This window comes from Sphaeramia orbicularis, chromosome 6 (assembly GCF_902148855.1).
Source record: "Sphaeramia orbicularis chromosome 6, fSphaOr1.1, whole genome shotgun sequence".
In the NCBI taxonomy this organism is placed as follows: Eukaryota; Metazoa; Chordata; class Actinopteri; order Kurtiformes; family Apogonidae; genus Sphaeramia; species Sphaeramia orbicularis.
This window is the reverse complement of record NC_043962.1, coordinates 38,948,126-38,965,486: the sequence shown is the minus strand read 5'-3', so window position 1 is coordinate 38,965,486 and position 17,361 is coordinate 38,948,126. Positions and strand designations below refer to the sequence as shown.

Below are 17,361 nucleotides of genomic sequence, written 5' to 3'. Positions count from 1 at the left end.
AAAACAATGCCACATCCCCCCACCAAGTATTAAATGTCTCATATTTTGTGTTATTTTAATATTTAAAAAAAAAAATAAAGTGGCATCACATATTCAAACTGACAGTTAAAGGGTTAAAATCCTAAAAATTATTGACCATTCTGTTGTTCCTGAGAAGACCCAAAGCAGTTTAAGAGATTCATTCAGGGGGAAAAAAAGAAAACATAGATATATGATGATTTTAATTGCTTGTATATTTTTGGCTCGAGGGTCCCCATACGGTGTAAAAAGTACCAATAGTGTTTAATAGACCTAACTGACATTGTGCACATCACAATATCATGCAGTGATCTCAATCATAGCAGAAACCATCTCACCATGCACCATGTAGAATTTATTCAAACTGGGCAAAAGGGTTTTTTCCTGTATTTTTCACTCACTGTGCACCTTTTCCTCAAGCTAAAGTTTAACATTTTAACAACATGGGCAGATATTACATTACATTCAACCATACATCCTTATGTAATAACAATATAAGAATAACTTTTTCTCCAACAAGAAACATTATAACACAATACTGATCAATTTTTCTTCTCCCACCTGATAGACTTATAACAACTGTAGTGGCTATTTGTCATCAAAATTAAATTAACTTAAATGTGACTGAACTTAAGACTTTAACATAACTCAAATAACCACTAGATGCACCATGGAGTTGTGGTTTACGCAGTCAAAAATACAATGTCCATTCCATTGATGTATTTTCAAGTGGTTTATTTTTAGAATTTTGCAGGCAAACAACAACCAAGGCCTTTTGTGCTGTCTCTCCTGTTCATCCTGTCTGTCTGTATGTCTGTGAATGGCTGGTTATGTGCTTGACTGTCCGGTTTTCTGATTGTCTGGTAAAAAACCACAGGCCCACCCAGGTGCATGCTGGTCTAACTTGGTGCTCCCTATTTATATCCAGGTGTCCACATTCTAAACCACAGGTGTCAAACATGCGGCCCGGGGGGCCATAACCGGCCCACCAAAGGGTCCAGTCTGGCCCGCAGGATGAATTTGCAAAGCGCAAAAATTATACTTAAGATATTAACAATCAAGGATGTCAAAGTCATTTTTGTTCAGGTTCCACATACAGACCAGTGTGATCTCACCTAAAATAACAGCATAATAACCTATAAATAATGACTCCAAATTTTCTTAGTTTAACGTGAAAAACATAATATTACATTATGCCTATAAATAATGAACTCCAAATTTTTCTCTTTGTTTTAGTGTAAAAACTTACATTAAATGATGAAAATATTAACATTTACAAACTATCCTTTAACAATAAAATGTGAAAAACCGGAAATTTTGAAAGTGAAATTTTAACATTATTCTTCCTGTTTTTAAATATTTTGTGCCTTTGTAGATCCAATCCATAATATGCATGTATAAATGGTAAGTTGAGGTATAATATTGTTAAAATTGAACTTATTTTTCTCAAGAATTTTCTGTTTTTTTCAGGTTATTCACATCATTTTTGTTTGGATAGTTAGCAAATGTACATATTTTTATAATTTAATTTTGATTGCACTAAAACAAAGAGAAAAAATTTGGAGTTGTCATTATTTACAGCAGGGGTGTTAAACTCATGTTAGTTCAGGGGCCGCATACAGCCCAATATGACCTGCTTTGGGCCGGATCATTAAAATAATAACATAATAATTCATAAATAATATCAATTCCAGAATTTGTATGTATAATTTTTATGTTTTAGAGTGAAAAAAGTAAGATTATATTATTAAAATTTCTATATCTACAAACTGTCTTTTTAAAAAAAATATGGAAAAACATGAACCATGACCAAAATGGAATTTATTAAGAAAAAAAACTGCAATTTTAACAATTTATGCCATTATTTGGCCTCAGCTTCTCATTTTTACATGTTCATTACAACGTACAGATCACAGTGGATCTACAAATGCACAAAACATTTATTAACAGAATATTGGTAAAATTACTCTTAAATCTCTTAAGACATTTCAGGTTTTTCACATTTTTTTGTAAAAGGCTAGTCTGTAAATGTTAACATTTTTGTGTAATTTTACTTTTTTTTTTTTTTTACACTAAAACAAAGAGAAAAATATGTGGTTTTCGTTATTTATACTTTATTATGATAGTATTTTACTGGTCTGACCCACTTTAGATGGAACTGAACTAAATTTATTTTGACTTCCTTGATTGTTAATATCTTCAGTGTAATTTTTGTATTTCACTAATTCATCCTGCGGGCCGGATTTGGCCCCCGGGCCGCATGTTTGACACCCCTGATTTACAGGTTATTATGCTATCGTTTTACTGGTCCAGCCCATTTAAGATTAATTTGGGCTTAATGTGGCCCCTGAACTAAAATGAGTTTGACACCCCTGGTCTAAACCAATAAGAAAACACAAAACAAAAAGGTATCAAATAATGAAGAATGAAAGCAATAACCATGAAAATCAAAAAATATATTCTAAATATTAAAAAAAAAAAAAAAAAAAGTTAACAAAAATTAAACAATTAGTAAAAAAAAAAATACTAAATTAGTAAACAAAAAAGGTAAATTAACTTTAAACAAAAAAACTAAACAGACAAATAGCTCCTACAACAATAACAAACACAAAATCCCAATAGAAGAAGATGATCAGTTGAATATTGTCCTCAGTTTAATGCACCTCTTATAATTGTACTTATTACAAGTGTTGATGATTTCAAAACCACCCATACTGCCTTTTCATAATGTTAACTTGAAGGAGATGCCCTGCCCCTTATATGTTCCCTTTTTACCTTGTTTGAAAGTTAATGACATTGATTTATTAGATAAAAGATGCAACAATAAAATTATCTGTCTAGCTTTTAAACATAAAAACTTTGGGGACTTTAACACTGTTACTATACGAAACATAGAAACCACCCTGAGGGAAAAATGTTTTTCTTTTTATCTTTGGTGTCCTGTTGCTCCCAAAGTTAAATAAACTAATTTCAAAATTGCACGTTCAGTTTACCCTGTTAATTATTTTTTTGCATAAAAGATTTAATTTTGATGTGGATCCCTGTGTTTTCTGTTCATTTAAAGCCGAAACCATTGATCATTTGTTTTTTAATTGTTCACAAAGTATTTCCTTTTTGGGCTGATATTCACAATTGGTTGTCCTTAAAAATTAAAAATATTCCATCTTTTTCTTTATGTGATATTATTTATTTTATGGATTCATTAGAAGTTAATGTCAAAGATATAGTTAACCTTATTATTATTTTGAGTAAATATCATATTCATTCTTGTAAGTGGAAAAATAAGAACCCCTTCTTTAACTTGTTTTTATATGATTTTATTAAGTATTACAAATCTCTTAAGTATATTGAAAATATGTCCAAAAAAAGCCAGAAAACTTTATTTTAGTTTGTCTAAATTCTTGCTGTTTTAATAATATCTTGCCTAGTCCTTTGTACTCTGTTGTCCAGTCTGATTTAGTTTTTTATTTTTCTTTCTGATTCAATAATTTCATTACACCTCAAATGTCTAAAAAATATTATTATTATTATTATTTTTTGTTTGTTTGTTTGTTTCTGATAATTGTAATAGTTGTGTTTAATCATTCCACCATGTCTCAAATGTATTTCTATATGTCTCTCTTGTAATGTTTATCCCAATCTTGTTCTGTAAATTTGCTTTGTGCCAATAAAAAAAAAAAATAATAATAATAATAATAATAATAACTTGAAGGAGATGCCACTGTGGTGTTTGTTTACCTCTAACTTCCCTCCTTGGGTATCACGTGACGGAGGGCAGGCGGGGTGAGGATATCAATCGCACCCTCCTCTTAAAGGCAGCAGAGGAAACGGGATGCAGGCTAACTGTGACAACGATACCGCTTTTATTTTATTCACGGTTTTACTACAAACAGCGGCAATGACATAGAGCCCCGCTAGGCCGTACGTGGCAGAGTCTGTCCCAGCTTCCGTGAACCGGTGCCTTTGTGTGGCGGGAACCCCGGCTCCATGTCGGTTTGTTGTTCGGGTTAGCTGCCTCCACAGCTAGCATCCTGCTTGTGTTCACGGTGCAGAGGGAGTTAGCCTCAGAGGAAACGGGCAGCCTTTATCCGGTGAAAGGGGCTTCAGATCTCTCCCGGGACTGTCTCACACGATGGACAGGGACCCGCCACTGCAGCAGCAACACACCTGGTGAACCTGTGGTTAGCATCAGGCCTGAGTACCAGCACCCTCCCACCGCTGCCTCCTTCCCCCTGGGCTGCCCCTGGAGTACAAACCCTCTCCTCTTCTTCCATGATCACAATGGAGCCGGCGCTGAACCCGCTGCCCCATTTCCCAGAAAACTCCTATAAAAGTAAGTACCTATGCAGAAAGTGAGATTTAACTCTGCAAGTGCTTGTGAAGCTGTTGACCTCTGACCCCTCTGCTGCCTCCAGTGACTGAGGAGGACGTGAAGAGGCTGATTGAATTCCGTGCATCCAATGAGGCTCTGTTCACAGGGAAGAGGAATTCAGCCAAGATTGCATGGAGGTATGAATGTTGGATTTGCTTTTTAAGTCTGTCTCAGTGTGTCTTCAGTCTGAGATGACCTCATGTGACCCCCCTATGTTTTTATCAGCACCATCTTAAAAGGCCTGGGTCTGGAGGGGAAACTCACAGCAGACCAGATTGCTAAAAAATGGGACAACCTGAGGACGAAATACAAGGTAATATCAGTTCAGTGATCAGTTCAAGTTGTGCAGCTGCCTTGTTGGCAGTGAGAGATCCAGGGCCTGCTCAAGTCACTGATATTGCTAAGATTTCCAGTGGTGCTATTGATTGTGCTTTTTGGTCTGGTTCATTTATCATTTCCCTTATTGATTCCTGATTAATTTTCTATGTTGAAGGTCATTTTACATATATTTATGTTATAAGTGCAACTGTTTTATAATCTGAATGCAGTGCAGAAACAGAGTAGAAAAATGGCATATACATCACTTTTCTATTCCTGTTCAACCCATAACAACCCAAACATCCACCACGGACCAAAATCATGTACTGATCTTAAATGTTTAATAACAAAAATTTATCCTTTCAGTGCATTGGAATAATTCAGGTAAAATGCAGTTTCTGAGCATTGTATTGTCATCATATATGACCCATTTGGACATTCAGAGTCTCTGTAGTGAATGTGGAAACATCATTATCCTCTGCGATATTGATTCACCAACAAAACTCATGGAGTTTGACCAATGACAACAGTTGTTCAGTTAATGATATATTTTGTTGAAAAAGTCACTTTTTCTTCAGTTTTCTCTGTTTTGATAAAATCACCTTTGAATTTACTCTTAGTGTTTATGAACAGCTACATGATCATTGAATTAAATATAATAAAATAACTTCTTGAAAAAGGCAAAATGGAGAGTATATAATGTTATAAATGGTGATAAATCATTTGGGAAAGACAAGAAATCATTTGGAAGTTGTGACAAACATAGTTGTGGGTCTGTAAAGGTTAATTGGAAACCGTACGTTACAGCATGGTGCTGGTGTGCACACCTATACTAGAAATGATCATTTTATCCTTGATACAATGCACACTATTGACATATTTGTGAAACAAACCCACACTTTCTTCCTTCCCATGATGACTATTTGTTGATAGTTTACTGCAGCATAGATGCATGACTTTGAAACCATTGTTTTGCAATGTAAAACTAGTGGGAAAAAACATGGTGGCATCTTTAAAAGGAATTGGAATACTTGGAGGCAGATGGATCAGCCTACCCTTACCTGCTCCTGGAGATGTTGTTCTCCTTGCTTAGATTTGAGAATGTTGGACGTCATGTCAACTTTTTATCGATACCTGGGTGCTCAGATTGGCCACTGAATCTCTCTTAAAGTGAGATTGAATTTTTTGTTTTGATTTTGATGGTATTATGATCTAGTGAATAATGTGCTTTTTGTATCTAAAAGCAGCACAATGTGTACCTGTAGGTACAGATATTAATTTACAGCCTAATGTCCTTTCCAGGACCTGAAACAGCCTTACCAGGGCCAAGACAACATCGGGGCTGTGGTGGAGTCGTGGCCCTGGTTTCACATCATGGATGAAGCGATGCAGGGTCGTCTCTACAACAGCAACCTGGTGCTAAGCCCGGAGATCCCTGGACAAATCGTTCACCGTGGGAACAGCCAGGTCAGCCAGAACCAGGAGAACACCGACATCCTTGAGTTCCTCATCAAAACAGAGATGGAGGACACAGTGGCAGTTGAACACACAGAGGATGATGGCACAGTTCACACAGAGGCTCCTCCCATTGAGGGAGTTCCGATGGGTTGGAGGAGGATGTCTGAGTGCACCTATAAAAGTAAGAATAGAAAGGGTTGCAGCCTGGTGGTTGATAATGAAGTGCAACAGCCTTAAAACTCAACAGTCTCAGTTGAAACCCTGGTTTAGTTATTGGGTAACTTTGAAATGATAAAAATTGTAAAAAACAAAACAATTTTTTTAAAAATTAAAATTCATATTGTTTTCATTACACAGAAGACCCACTGTCTTCCTCCAGCAAATGTTATGAAATGTAAACCTGTTGATTGTCATATTAAATGTCTGAAAAAAATGTCCATGTTAACAGTGACAGAACCAGAAACGGAGAGAATGATCAAACTTCGAGCTGCAAATGAGGCACTCTTCACAGGCAGAAAGCATTCGGCAAAGCCTGCCTGGAGGTGAGTCAGAGTTTTTGCTCAGAGAGAACTGGTAAACCTTCAAAGAACTGTTATAACCACAGTTGAATGCCATCTTTCTGTTCATTGTTTGTCCAACCCTTAACAGTTTGGTCCTCTCCTACTCCTGTCCTGATTTTAGCAGTAAAGTCATATCAGTCAGAGCTCTGTTTGTATGTCTATGGTTTTCAGTCAGGGATTTAGCCAGAGTCATTTTTCTTACAGAGCCATTTTGTATGAGCTGGGGCTTCAGGGAAAGGTGACTACAGACCAGTTAGCCAAGAAGTGGGACAACCTGAAGAGGAGATACAAGGTTGGTGTAACCACCTCCAACTCCAAAAGACATGACTCTGTGACAGTGTTCATCGTCATCATTACAACAAATTGTAAACAAAGAGCTTCAATCACTGTATAGGTTTTGTGCTGGGACGCACATGTTAAAACTAGTCGACCAATGAAATGATATTGGTTAAGAGGTCATAACACTGAGTCATGGATAAACAGGAGTTGATGTTGGTGGCAGTTTGACAGGAGGATAAGGTCCCTCTGTGGACAATCTGTAGAGTTTTCTATCTCCATCAGGAGCTGAAGTTTCCAGCTCGAGGTGTGGAGACGAACCCGAGCTCCTGGCCCTGGTTTTACAGAATGAACGACGCCATGGAGGGCCGGTTCGCTGGAGCAGCACCCATCCTCACACCTATTGTGGAGGATGAAGATGAATACTGTGAACCTCTGTCACCAACCCCCAAGAAACGAGCCAGACGGACTCGAGGAGGGATGGCTGAGTTTCTTACAGAGTCAGAAATGGACTTACTAGTTGATAATGAAGAGAAGAATGGTTCTTCAGCTCTGGGAGATCTGCACCGGATGACTGAGTTCACCTACAAATGTAAGAAATGGTGTTAACATATTTATGTAATACTATGCAAGACTGTGCATGTTTGCACTTTGTTTTGATTTGTTTTGTATCCACCCATCTATGAGACACCATTATTCACCATTTAATAGAGGTATGAATCTCTTAATCCATCTGTTTGTATAAGTGTTCATGGACTGACTTCATGTTTATCTAATCACATGATATATCAATATCACTGTTTGATGTCATGTCTCTCTTCATCCTTATATTTTTTACATGAATGAAAACAAAATGGCTCCACCTCAAATCTAAAAATACTGATTTTTAGATTTTGATTATTTTTTATGATTAATGTTGCAGTGACAGAAGACGACACAAGGCGGTTAATTGAGTTACGAGCTGCTAACGAGTCTCTGTTTACCGGGAGGAGAAACACAGCTAAACCAGCTTGGAGGTAAGAAAGGAAAAAAAATAAATTACTTTTCCTTTCTAATTAGATTTCCTGTTATTTCTTTATTTTGCATTTCTAAATCATGGCATGCATTTCCCTCAAAATAATGTAAATATGTAAAAGCATTGTGTTACATTATAGATTTAACTGTTTGATAAGGGATAAATCATATCGACCAAAAAGAAAACAGGTCCCACATTAGTTAATATTATCTGGAACTAAATTGTAAGTAAAACATTAAATAGCTTCCAAAGCAAAATATTAAATTGCCAGTGAAGCAGACTTGTGCAACATTCCAGGACAATGAAACAGGCTGGTTTTACATAAAAATGTGAACATTTTGATACAAATATCCTATATATTTTAATTTCCAATGCAATAAATACAGTAAAATGAACCCATCAACAGAAAAGCAATTGAGTAGTTGTGTGTGAATTTGCTGAAACAAACTGCCTCAATGTAATTGATTTGTTCTGCTTCATCCACAGGGGGATCGTGAAGGAGATGGGTCTGACAGGGAAGATAACGCCTGACCAGGTCGCCAAGAAGTGGGACAACCTGAAGACCAAATTCAAGGTGACGCCTCAGCAGTTTACTTTGCACTCGAACCTGTCTGTGCAAATCATTGTAAAACCATGTTGTCAGCCACAGTTAAGAACCCCTTGTTGCGTGTCATTCTTCAGGACCTGAAGTTTCCTCCACGGGGGATGGAGGGCCAAACCAACCCCGCTTCCTGGCCCTGGTTCCAGTTAATGAGTGACGCTCTGGAGGGCCGGCTAGCAGGGAAAGCTCCCAGGGTTACGCCCATCTGGACAAACGAGGAGGACGCCGTATTCGGCTCATCTCCACCTGCTCCTGACAGAGACTGTTTAATGGCAGAGAGGAACAGCATGTCAGAGCTGGAGAGCATGGTGGGAGGAGACAATGCAGAGGCTGATGGGAATGTTGTCTCCATCGACGCCAGCGGGGAGGGAGTGTTCAACCCCCTCAGACCTTTCTTATAAAAGTAAAAGACGTCTTCACTCTGTATGTTTAAGCCAAGAAGGGGAGGGAGAAGAGATGGTTACGTGTTATAAGCACATATTTCTGTATTTTCAAGCTCTTCAGTTGTCTTCCTTTAGATTTTAATTTAACTTGGATCTAAAATGGTTAGCCCTGAGATGATGTATGTAACTAAATCAATGAACTCAGTGAAGGTTATTGATACAGCAATGCTTTAGAAACAAAGGCAGGTCACTGTGCTTTACACAAACAAAAGGAGCATTTAGAGGAAAACAGACAATAAAAGTTAGAACTATTAAAAAAAAGAAAATAATAGCTAGAAATGTAATCAAAGAATCAGAATGAAGAAAATGTTTATATGAACTGTACTACTCCAGAATTCCATAGCTTATTAATAAGACATTGTAAGATTTTCCACTGCATGCACTGTAACAGCTAAAAGCTTCTTCACCACGTGTAGTGCCTGATAAATGTCTGGGTGCATATTTAAGTAAGTATGATTGATGGCTTTCATCTCTGTTAAACTCCATCCATCACAGTGACAGACCAGGACACACGCAAGATGATTAAACTGCGAGCTGCTAATGAGGCATTGTTCACTGGGAGGAGAAATGCTGCTAAGGCTGCCTGGAAGTAAGATAAGTCTGTAATGGATGAAAATGATCAGCAGTGTGATATGGATGTTTAATAACGTCTGCATCAGGCTGAAATGTTCTGTCTCGTACTTAGAGCCATTCTGAAGGAACTGGGTTTACAGGGAAAGGTCTCAACCTACCAGATGGCAAAGAAATGGGACAATCTGAAGAGGAGATACAAGGTACAGTAACGGCTAACATCCAGGCTACATTCACTACATTGCAGGCTTTTTTTTTACCTTGACTATCAATAAAATGAAAGTACTATATTAAGTGAAACAAGGAGAACTCAAATAACATTTTTATAATGTTGAAAAATTGACAAAAAGCCAAAGTGATACGTGGTAGAACCATCTGTATTCTCACATTTGAAATGTTGAAGTCAGAGAATATCACACTGATGGTAATTTAAACACATATTCTTAATCAGTATGGATAAATATATGCACTGTTGAAATTAACGTAGTACCTACAGCCTCTGTTTGAAAGGAAATGGGGCTTTTTGTTCAAAACACACATTTCTGCTCCTCCTCTTTGGTCTCCTCCTGTCCTCTGGTTTCCTTTCCTCTCTCCTTGTTTGCTTGCGTTTCCTCTTCTTTTGTTTCTCCTCATTTCCTCTCTACTTGTTTCCCCTCCTCAGGATCTGAAATATCCCCCAGTAGGGATGGAGAGTGTCGCAGACGGCGCCTCCTCCTGGCCGTGGTTTCACCTCATGAATGAAGCTATGGAGGGTCGCCTGGTGAACAGTGCCCCCCTCCTCACCCCAGTCACTCAGGATGATGAGCAGCACCCTGACCCCGCCCCCAGACACAGGCCCCGCCCTGCCCCTCCACCTCCCCCCTCCTCCTCCTCAGACTATGGACAGGAGTCATTCAATGACACCACGGAGCAGAACCAGCGGAACTCGGAGCCTTGCGACGGGCCGCTGGGGGGACTGGAGCGGGAGTGGGAGATGGTGGAGCGGGAGAGGGCTGCACTGGAGCGAGAAAGGGAAATGGTGGAGCGAGATAGGGCAGCTGTGGAGAGAGAGAGGGCAGCGGTGCAGGCAGAGAGGCTGTGGCTGGAGAGGGAGCGGGCAGCGGTGGAGCGGGACAGAGCGATGGTGGAGCAGGAGAGAGCGGCGTTGGGGCGAGACAGGGAGGTGCTGGACCAGCGAGCTTTGATGCTGAACTCTGTAGGACATTCTGGACACCTCAATTCACTAATGTAGACCTTCATGAGGTGTAGACTGCTCTGAGGATGTTGATCATCCCTGATTCCCGGAGGATGGTGTGGAAGAGAGTGCGGTTAATCATGCTGCAAGCTGGAGTATAGACCTCTGTGCAGTGCTTTGCGAAGCCATGTTTGGTGGCAAACAGAGTGGCTGTAGGTTTTCCATACATTGTGGGGTAAACGATGATGAAATGGGTAAATGGTCCTGGAATTGCACAACACTTAAATAGTAGGGCTGCACTATTACTATTATGTTTTCATCACAATGTTCACATCTTATTTAACTTTTTATTGAGGTTTGGCCTTTCCATTGAAACATTGGAAACTAAAGGGTTGTCCACACAAGTTTTAAGAATTGGTTCATCTCAACTGGTTGTTTAAGTGGAACATAGTGGAATGCAAAGTTCTCAGAGTCCTTTTCAGCACCTTTTGATGAATGAAAGAAAACACTGAGTACTCTTCAAAATGCAACTGAATTTTCCTAATCCACCCTCTTGTGTGGAAGTAGTACAGTTATATTCCTGAGTAGGGGTGTAGCGTTGCACTCATTTGTACCAAATGTTTCGGATCGGGGCTTTCGATACGATACAGAGGTGTTCCAAACGAATACATGTAGCCTGTGCGAAGAATGCAAACACTATGGAAGCAGGGTGGACACAAGCACAACCCATGTGCAGGGTTCTCTCTCTCTCTCTCTCTCTCTGTCTCTCTGTCTCTGTCTCTCTCTGTCTCTGTCTCTGTCTGTGTGTATATTTATACATTCAGCAGCGGCAAATTCTTAGTGCCGCTGCAAAACAAACCAAAACATGACGACAGAGTATGACAGAGGCACAGAAGCTGGGTCGGACGTTCGAAACATGTTGCGTTTCTCTTTCGTTTTTCAGTATGTTGTGGCACAAGGGTCCACAGGTTCCTTTATAGCGAAAAGGTTTTTATTTTTTAGTTCAAGTTAACAAAATCAAGTGAACCTGCTCCTCTTCTCCTTCACTGTGCCTCTGCTGCAGTGTTACTGTGAGGTGATGTTCACAGCACCTCAGGGAATACTGTGAGGCATTCACAAACACTCAGTAAATTACAGAGTTTGCCATAAACGAACACTGAACATTCAAAATTGTATAACATGTGGGTTGCCACATAATTAATGCACAAATGACTGAACAATATTTTGTAGAAATGTCCTGTGTCCAACAGGTAGTTACAGAGTGCACCCCCCCCCCTTCCCCTTCCCCTTCACTGGTCTCCTTCTCTGTACCGAAAATGTATCAAACCAAAGACCCCTGTACCGAAATTTTTTCTGTACCGTTCCACCCCTATTCCTGCGTAGGTGCACAGCAGTAGGAGTTGATCAGTATTCACCTTGAGGCTCTGATGCATTTGGAGCCACCATTCAAAGAGCATTAATCTTCATCGGTGTGGATGATGTCTGTATTTATTGTTGTCATTCTTGGTGTGAATGGCTCTTAAGACCTTTGAGTTCTGTGGGCCAAGATGGTTAGTAGATAGTCACAAATGATGAGTATTAACCAACTCAGATTTGTCCCGCCCACAACATGACCACTCATAGTTTACTGCAGCATTTTAGTCCAGTTAATTGTGACTCTGCTTTCTCATATCTTTGGTGTACACTAATCACACACACGTGCAGTCTGAGACCCTTCAGAAGAGGTGGTCTTGGTCGGGTCCCTAACACTCGCTAGAGCTGTTTGTTTTTTTGATGAGAACATGATCCAACCGTGATCTGACTGAACATTTGCAGCTCCTGAAGGTCGATCTGTTCTTCATGTTAAGTGTTAATAGTTAATGTCTCTACCTGCTCAATGTTAGCTTCTTTGTTCTGCTCAGTCTGAAGGCAGTATGTTATTTTCAAGGCATTTCCTTAAAGTGCATTTGACTCTGTGCTGCTGTGTCATACAGATTATTACCATAGTTACCGTAAACTCTGCTCTGTGTTAAATTAGTTAAAACAGTGTTTGGCTCACAGATACACACAGGGCATTCTGTATATATTCACATTTTTGCTACCACCTCAGACACATTTGTAAGGTTTAATTTTTAGTGATTTATTTTGGTTAATTTGAAACTTTTTTTTTGTGCTGAGGTCAGAAATTCACGAGGGGGAAAATGTACCAAGTTTACAAACTCATCCACTAACTTAGACCAGGGTAAAGTGACTATAGGTGTAAAAACAGCCTTTGGTTTCAGTTGGTGAATGAGTGGCTAAATGCACTATTTTTTCATGTTTTATGTTTTTTTTGCTTTTGCACTAAAATGCATCACTAAAAGCTACCTAAGAACACTTTATTATTTCATCAGTTAAATCACTAAGTCAAAAATCAAGAAACTCCCAGAGTAAACTGTGTCAAATAACAACGAAGTTTACTTCGTTGCTTTTTCTCACTCAAACCTGAGTTTATTCTGTAATAGATTTGTATCAGCTGACCTGGCCACAGGAGCTGTTTTGTCCAAACACAATATATTTTTTGTTGGATCATGTTCCTGGTAGTAGACAGTTCTATGGTTTGTGAATGTACAGTTCATGTGCTTTTACACATACTGTTTTTTTCTGATTCAGACACACTAAACAAATAGAGATAACTTTTATTCGAGTGATTTAGGCTTCGAAGCTGCAAAATGGAATGATTGAGAGGTCATGGAAGTATGAACCTGCAGTTCATTTTATATTTTATTGTAAGTCGGTAATGTGTCTTATTTATTTGGTTTTATCCACTGGTGCCATTGTAATCTGTTCAGTTTTAAGCATTGTTTTACCATCTTATTTAAGTCCATCATATGTGTTTTGTCACAATGTGATAAATAACTTCATATCATTGATCATTTTAGACATAATTGTGCAGCCCTACCTGTTTACACCTGAGTGTTAATGAAGAACCAGGCAGACCGGCCTGAGGTACAGACCACTAGGGAGGTAAAGACTCCTTCAGACTGATGACATGGGTTCATTTAACAGAGAAAGCTCAAGTCAAACAAAGGCTGTACTGTAAAACCTGGGCACGGTCCAGAAGAATACAAATAATGTGCATTCACGTGTTTCCCATTCATGGAATTTATTTTGATGGAGCATATTCAGTAATTAGTTTTTAATGTGTTGATCATGAGTTTGTGGACTAGAGAAGCAGTTCCTTACAACATCAGTAACAAAAAAATGTGACTTTATTTTACAGGTCTAGTATTTTTCATTTATTCTACGTTCTTTCCTCATAATTTCCTTAGAAGTAGCTGGCACTTTTCTGCAGATTATGAGGATGTTTTGCAGAATAGCACTGTTTTTAACTAATTATAAAGGAGAACGGATGAAGTAATATTTATAAATAAGTAGCCCTACTACTACTTTTTATTCAGGTATTTAAAAGCAAGTTATGCATTAAGCGACTAATAATTTCCTGAAATGACAAATCATTTTGACTAATCACATGGTTGTACTGTAAATTCAACAGTAATTTCAATAATACAGACTTATATTTTGTTAAATTCAGTAAATGTTTCCTCATGGTCTGCAGCTGAATAATATAATTTAATGTTTATACACTGTCATGGTTCTGTAAATGGTCAAACCAATCCATCCTAACACATTCCAGGTAGTAAAGGGTGTGTTTGAGTTCAACTATTGTAATGTTTGTCAGCATTCACTTACTCCACCTTTTCAATGTACCAATACCAGTCAATTGTTAGGAAATTATGAGGAAAGATTGTAGGGTAGTGACGGAAAAATACAGGATCTGTAAATTATAGCATCCCCAAATTTCTGCAATTACATGTTGTCACAAAAATGAAAAAAATCTTCACTGTTAACTTAAATGTATTAATACCTTTTCCTTTATACGCCTTAGTATTTTTTTGTTTTGGAAAACAACTGACCATGTTAGTAAGTATTCTACTGGTACAGACGGTTAAAACTTGACAAAATACAGTTAAGTGCCCTTTTTTTTTATCATTTCAGCAAGCGAATACCTTTTTTACTTTCACATAGTATTTTTTTTTATTATATTGTGCAACCTCCAACAAATAAATTGTCCTCCTGTGGGAAACACTGAACTGTACCTACTCCCAACTTGGACTCTTTCTTGACATTATTAAGCCTTCACAGACTTTGGCTCAGCACCTTTTTGTTCCAGTTCAGAAGCACAGAAGCTCTTTTTTGAATCCTGATGGAAGCCTTAAAAACTGGTCCGTGGCTTAGCTGTACATTTCCTCTATGTGAATGCAATAAGTGTGTTGTGTCCATGCAGTTAATAGGGATTCAGCCAAACTCTGAATGTGTTGAAAACATCACATCTGTTGGTTTGCAACATATATGTGAAATGTTTTGTCTTTTTAAAAAAAAATGGCAGTATTTACATTGTAATGTTGTATAAAAACACTCAAATTTCATCTGTTTGTAAAGTTGCATATATATTTTTTAAGAAGGGCCTGATGACATGTTCCTGTTGTAGCCTTCAATAAATGGACCAGAATCACCTAACGTCTGGACACTGTGGAACACCAGTTATTCGACAAAGCCTCAATGATGCATACTAAAGGATATTAATTATTTGAAGTACTTTTTGTTAGATCAAACTAAAGGAACATAACCAATAATAATAATGGGTCTCATTATTTTAACTGTTAACTTTTGAATCATTAATTCTACCAATGCATGTAAATAATTCAAGTAAAATCCAGTTTCTCAGTTTTTCATTATCATCAGATATGACCCATTTGGACGTTCAGAGGCTCTGTAGTGAATGTGGAAACACTGTCCTCTTCTGCAACATTGAAACCCATGTAGTTTAACAACAGTGGTTATAGCCACTTATTTACATGTTACATTAATGATATATTTAAGCTGAAAGAGTCACATTTTCCTAAATGTTCTTAGTTTTGATACAATCTTTGAATTCTCTCTGAACTTCTATGAATATCTACACCAGGGGTGTCAAACATGCGGCCCGGGGGCCAAATGTGGCCCACCAAAGGTTCCAATCCGGGCCCTGGGATGAATTTACAAAGTGCAAAAATTCCACACTTTTGAACTGAATCATGCAAAAAAAAAAATTAGCTTGAATTAAGGAAAAATTTTGAATTAAGCAAAAAAAAAAAAAATCTTCAATTAAACCAAAAAAATCTCAAATTTAGCAAAAAAATCTTGAATTAAGCAAAAAAAAAAAAAAAAAGCTTGAATTAAGGAAAAAAAATCTTAAATTTAGCAAAAAAAAAAATCTTGAATTAAGCAAAAAAAAAAAAAATTTAGCTTGAATTAAAGAAAAAAATCTTGAATTAAGCAAAAAAAAAAAAAAACTTCAATTAAGTTAAAAAAAAAATTTTGAATTAAGCAAAAACAAAAAAAATCTTAAATTAAAAAAAATCTTGAATTTAACCAAAAAAACCCTCAAATTTAGCAAAAAATCTTGAATTAAGCAAAAAAAAAATCTTCAATTAAGTAAAAAAAATCTTGAATTAAGCCAAAAAAAATCTTAAATTTAGCAAAAAATCTTGAATTAAGCAAAAAAAAAAAATCTAGAATTAACAACTTCAATTTTTTGTCTTTGCTTTAGTGTAAAAAATAACATTCAATTATGAAAATATTTCTATTTATAAACTATCCTGTAACAATAAAATGTGAATAACTTCAACAAATATGAAGAACCTGAAATGTCTAAAGAAAATTAAGCACAATTTGAACTCTTTTCTGCCTGTTCCTCAGTGTTTAGTGTCTTTGTAGATCTGATCCATAATGCACATGTAGAAATGATAAGTGGAGGAATGATATTGTTAAAATTGCACAAAATTTTCTTACGTTTTTTAATTTAAATGCCAGTTTTTTCTGGGTTGTTTTTTTTTTTTTTTTTGATAGTTTATAAAAGTAAGTATTTTCATAATTTAATGGGTTTTTTTTACACTAAAGCAAAGACAAAAATTTGGAGTTGTCATTATTTATAGGTTATTCTGTTATTATTGTACTGTTTTGGCCCACTTTAGATCACATTTAGCTGAATATGACCCCTGAACTAAAATAAGTTTGACACCCCTGATCTACACATTCACTAAATTAAATGTAGGAAAATGACTGCTTTTCATTGAAAGATATGAAATGCAGAGGATAATATAATAAATGATGATAAATGACTTATGAATGGTTAAATGTAGAGAAAAATTCATTTAGAAGACACAACAAAAATATTTGTAGGTCTTTACACACACAGGCCACAGATGCACATTGGAAGTGCTGAGAAGGGTCTAGTTTTAATAAAAACACTAGGAAATAGAATATTTGCTGGTTTTATCACAGTTTGTCTGACAGCAGGATTGAGTAAAAACAGTGGAGTTCTGTAGCATAAAGGAAGAAGTTAAAACAGGAATATTATTTTGACTTTTACTGTGATTCATTAACACCGGAGGAAATTTAACGTGTAAGATGTGGCGTTATCTAGTGGTGAAGTTGCACGTTGCAACTGACTTAACACTTTTTACCTCACCTTTGACTACAGGGTGTCCCATAA

The 17,361-nt window shown here is 37.2% G+C and overlaps 1 protein-coding gene across 1 annotated transcript; it reads left to right on the top strand.

The window, feature by feature from the left end:
* Positions 1 to 3,794: 3,794 nt before the first annotated feature.
* On the top strand, positions 3,795 to 15,344 carry LOC115421158 (uncharacterized). Its single transcript, XM_030136893.1, is given in 14 exon segments — positions 3,795 to 4,351; positions 4,434 to 4,527; positions 4,616 to 4,703; positions 6,011 to 6,347; positions 6,615 to 6,708; positions 6,931 to 7,018; positions 7,288 to 7,594; positions 7,925 to 8,018; positions 8,504 to 8,591; positions 8,699 to 9,000; positions 9,002 to 9,021; positions 9,557 to 9,650; positions 9,747 to 9,834; positions 10,293 to 15,344. Coding segments are annotated over 14 exon segments (2,316 nt in total). The 5' UTR covers positions 3,795 to 4,299; the 3' UTR covers positions 10,863 to 15,344.
* The last annotated feature ends 2,017 nt before the right edge of the window (positions 15,345 to 17,361 follow it).